General features: G+C 47.9%; 1 protein-coding gene across 1 annotated transcript in view; it reads left to right on the top strand.

Moving 5' to 3' along the window:
* The window catches only part of lamc3 (laminin, gamma 3), a gene marked incomplete at both ends in the record, with an annotated part of 114,877 nt that overhangs the window by 75,925 nt on the left and 33,952 nt on the right, over positions 1–5,000 (top strand). The window contains one exon of the mRNA XM_080847483.1: positions 2,865–3,119. Within this exon, the coding sequence (XP_080703609.1) occupies positions 2,865–3,119 (255 nt within the window). The remainder of the gene's footprint in view (positions 1–2,864; positions 3,120–5,000) is intronic.

Below are 5,000 nucleotides of genomic sequence, written 5' to 3'. Positions count from 1 at the left end.
AGATACAGACCGACACAGTAAAAGAGGCTTAGGGCCTGATTTACTAACACTGCGACCGCTGCTTAAACTGCTGTTGCACATTAACGCACAGATTTGCGCATTTTCCGTGGTATTTATTTAGGAAGAGAAAATGAAGGTTCAGCGAAGTGGATATATGGTTCACGTTCGCTCAATCAATCACTGAACCTGATTCAATGTGTGCGCTGCTATATTGTTGTTCTGCCCGCCATCACCTACAGCGAGATGTTTAAAAGAACACGATTATAAAGAATATGCCATTGGTGGCATTAATGCATAAACTGTCTATTATAACAATATAGATGTGTACATGGCGAGATTAATAATTTCTACAAGGGACATGGGTTCACTACAATATATATGGACGTGGGTGCAATCAAAGCAGTGGGGAAATGTATTGACCAGTGCGCCATAGCAATGCGTCGAGCACCTGGGTGAATATTTGGCTGAGTGAAGGCTGAGATATACCAACTGTAGATGCTATAACTGGTTGAAATTATCCGGAGGCCAATATTTGCAAATTAGTTTTAACAACTGAAGGAATGGAATGTGATCGCCGGGTGGAGGATTCGATGTCTCTCTGATCTGGTCCAGTAATTGAAGTATTGCGTGGCTGGTTAACCTGTACCGTCTAATGATTTGTGGTTCGCTTAACTGAACATGTGTTATACGAATTGAAAAAATAATTTCTGTGCGCTGTCTCTGTCTTCTTTCTTCGCCTTGCTCTTATAACCGCTGCTGCCATATCAACGTTTTCAGACTCAAGGGAAATGCGCTTCCTGGAGGCGGAGAATTAGCCCGCAAATCAGGGACGTGCGCTCGCCAGGCAGTTTAGTAAATACCACGCAATACATCATTAGGTGCACTCCTCCCATTAAATAGCGCTTTACGCCCACGTTACCACCCATGTTTCGTGCCATCCCACCTGTTGACAGGTACACACCCCCAAAGCGTTAATATGCGACTCTACTCAAATGCGCCCCCTTAGTAAATACCGTTTTATGTTTACGACCGCTATTTTACGCCAGAAATTGGCGCAATCCTGTTAGTAAATCAGGCCCTGAGTGTGTGTGTGAGAGAGAGGATGGCAGCACTGTGAGTTCAACATAAAGAGTGAGACAGCGTGGGTGAATGTGAGCGAGTGAGACAGCGTGTGAAAGTGTGAGACAACGTGTGAGACAGTGAGAGAATGAGACAGTGTGTGAGAGAGTGAGACAGCTTGTGTGAGTGTGAGACAGTGAGTGTGAGAGAGTGAGACAGTGTGTGTGAGTGTGAGAGAGTGAGACAGTGTGTGTGAGTGTGAGACAGTACGTGTGAGAGAGTGAGACAGCTTGTGTGAGTGTGAGACAGTGAGTGTGAGAGAGTGAGACAGTGTGTGTGAGTGTGAGAGAGTGAGACAATGTGTGTGAGTGTGAGACAGTACGTGTGAGAGAGTGAGACAGCAAATGTGAGAGATCCTGTGAGAGGCGATACCAGATGAGTCAGTGAGAACCAGTGATAGCGAGCTAACCACAGTCTGGTATGAGTCAGGGTTGAGGAGAGAGAAAGAACCAGAGAGAGAGTGATAGTGCTCTGGGGTCTAGCTAACCACACTCTGGTATCAGGCAGGGTTGAAGAGAGAGAAAGAACCAGCGAGAGAGAGAGAGAACCAGCGAGAGAGAGAGAGAGAGAGAGAGAGAGAGAGAGAGAGAGAGAGAGAGAGAGAGAGAGAGAGAGAGAGAGAGAGAGAGAGAGAGAGTGTGTGTGTGTGATAGTGCTCTAGGGTCTAGCTAACCACACTCTGGCATGAGGCAGGGTTGAAGGCAAGACCATAATGAGGCCCAAGGGCAGTGTGGCCAGGCTGCAGCTAACAACCATGCTAACAAGCCAAGACACACACACACACACCTGCACTGAGTCACACACACACACACACAGAGGGATAATATTAGAGGCTGGGGATGAGGCCGGTAGCCCCTCTAGCCCTAGCAGTAGTCAGGCACGGTGGCACGGCCTGAAGCCCTGAGCTGTGTCACTGTCTGTGCTCTCATGTAATCCCATGAGTGCTGTGTGCTTCGTCTCAGACACTCTCATATGAAACCATTACTGCTGTTCACTGTCACCCTGTGTTCTGCAGCTTATGCCTTGTGTGTGTGTGTGTGGGGGGAGAGGGGTTTGTTGGTGTGTGTGTGTGTGTGTGTGTGTGTGTGTGTGTGTGTGTGTGTGTGAGAGAGAGAGAGTAAGAGAGAGAGGGACAGAGAGCGAGAGAGAGAAAAAGTGCATGTGTGTGAGTATGCACATGTGTGTGTGTTTCATTGTGTGTTTGTCTGTTTCTAGGGACTAGATTAGTTCTATGTTCGTATGGGGAACACTTTCTGCCTATGCCCTTAGTTATGTAGCATTCCCCACGGTTGCATATGCACAAGCTTCAACAAATAAAACACAAATACACACAACAGTTTCTGTGAACAACACAATAGCAACCAATATCCTGACTTTGATATAACCAGTACACACATATCCTCTCTCTCATTTTCACGTGCTTTCCTTTCCAAGATAAAGTTCAGAGCATGATCTGTGTTCTGTTTTTTGTCAGTTCTACCAAGTTCTGGTTCTCACCTAGCTCTGTTCTTCTCTCACTCTCTCCTTTCAGATGTTAATCAATTAGTCAGTATGACTCAGTCCAGCTAACACGGTTCTAGGTTCCAGTTCTCGTCTAGTTTCTTATTGTCTTTCTCACTCCATCCTTAAAATACATCCCAGTTACTGGTTATGACTGAGTTCTGTTTAGCTTGTTCTACCAGGTTCCAGTTCTAACTCTTCTACTCACTCTCTTTCTATCGCTCTCCCTCTCGCTCCTTTCTCAGATACGTCCCAGTTAGCTGGTGTGTCACTGGGTTCCGCTCAGGCGGTTCTGCCGGGTTCTGGTTCTTGGTCCGGAGGAGGGTTGGCCCCTGCGTTGGCATCATGGGTGGAGGCGTGTCGGTGTCCGGCAGGCTTTAGCGGGCGCCACTGTGAGCTGTGTGCCCAAGGCTTCACCCGCGAGGAGCCCGGCGGAGGCTCCTATGCCCGCTGCGTGCCCTGCAACTGTAACGGGCATGGAGACTGCCACCCTGAGACAGGTACACCCAACACTCATCCCTTCACCTCTGGCCTTCTTCCTTTCATCCCTTTCTCTCTTTCTGCTCCTCTCCATCTTTCCCTATCTCTCCCCTCTCTCTTTCTCCCTTAAATATGCCATTCTTTTTTTTCTGTCACGATCTGTGCCTTTCTTTGTTTTTTTCTCTCTCTTGCTCTCTCTCTCTCTCACACCCAGATAGATGTCATTAGTGTGTGTGTGTGTGTGTGTGTGTGTGTGTGTGTGTGTGTGTGTGTGTGTGTGTGTGTGTGTGTGTGCATAGGTGTGAGGGTGTGTATGGGCTGGTTTCACATCCTTTGATTGGCTACCTGATAATTAGCCAAGCTAGCAGCCTGTCATCTAATCACAGCTAATTTGGGATTCAGGAGGCCTGCGTGACTGCAGAGTGTCTCCTCCTGCTCCTTCTCCCATGACAGGATTCTCATTAATGTTGCCCTCTCCCTCTCTCAATACTTCTCTCTCTCTCTTTCTTTCTCATTCTCTCTCTGTCTATCTCTTGCTAACTATTAAACAACATCTCTCTCCCTCTCTCGCCATCTCTCCCTCTCTCTGTCTATATCTCTCTCTTGCTCACAATTGAACTTTCTCTCTCTCTCGACATCTCTCCCTCTGTCTCTCTCCCCCTCCCTCTTTCCCTCTCTCTCTCCATCTCTCTCTCTCCGTCTTGGTCTCCCTCTCTCTCTCTCTCTCTCTCCCTCTCTCGCTCTTGCTCTCCCTCTCTGTCTCGCTCTCGCTCTCTCTTTCCATTATCGCCTCTTTCTAATGCTCTTCCACTCACCCTGTCCTATTGTGCGATCTGATCTCATAATCTTCCTCTCGGTGGTGCCTCGTCCGCCCCTCATTTTGTTACCCTCCCTCTCGTTCCCTTACCCCTGGTGTCTCTGTGGCGCTCTCTGCTACCCCTCTCTCTTTCACTAATCTTCCCCTCCATGTCCTCCGCTCCCTTCCTTCCCATCATCCATCTCTCCTGTGTAATTGCTGTCTCTCTCTAATAAGCCAGGAATTAAAATTCTATCGTTCGTATTATGAGCGTAATATGTGATTAGTTCGGAACAGGACTTTAACATTATAATTTAATGCCAGACAAGATTCCCTGTCTCCTCTAGGAAGGAGAGAGAAAGAGGGAGACTAAGGGAAATAGAATGAGGGAGATAGAGAGAAAGAGAGAGAGAGAGAGAAAGAGGCGGATAAAGGTGTGATGAGAAAAACAGAGGGGGGAGACAATGAGATAAAACGGGGAGGAGGAAGAAAAAGGCAGAGAGATTGTGGGAGGGCTAGGGGGAGACGAGAGGCAGAGTGGAGAGAGTAAAATGGAATAAATGAGAGGAAGAGGGCGAGAGAGAAAGAAAGAGTGCGTGTTCCGGGAAGACTCCCACTTTGGTCCCTGGAGAAGGAGGCGGAGAACTCTTTTAGTTATTTATGAAGCTTTAGAAACTTCAAAGACGATCGGGTTTCAATCTCAGCAGGTTCCTTCTCAAGGACGTTTAGCATGGCAAAGCCGCCGCAGGTCCGTAAATAGAGCTAGCCTTGAGAAGCACGGCCCCACCGGAGACACACTCACTCATCATTAACACACACTCACATCACTCTCCCCCTCTTTCTAATCACCCCGCTAACTGCATCTGCTCCCTGCCACAGCCAAGTGAGGAGCCACGGTGACTTGTTATTGTTGGAGGTGAAAGGGAAGACCAGGTGTGTTTCAGACTGGCCACACCCCCTTGTTAGTATTCGTGTAGTGGGCGGACTTGTGGTATGTGCGTCCTAATGAAGGCCTAATTGGTTGTAATTAGCTAACAGCGCTGTCACAGGGCGCTGGATTTTGTTTTGTTTTGTTTTGTTTTGGAAGAGGAGGGAGAGTTTACAC

The sequence above is a fragment of the Sprattus sprattus genome, assembly GCF_963457725.1.
Source record: "Sprattus sprattus genome assembly, chromosome: 11".
Lineage (NCBI taxonomy): Eukaryota > Metazoa > Chordata > Actinopteri > Clupeiformes > Clupeidae > Sprattus > Sprattus sprattus.
Note: the sequence above shows the minus strand (reverse complement) of the source record. Positions and strands in the feature narration are given on the sequence as shown.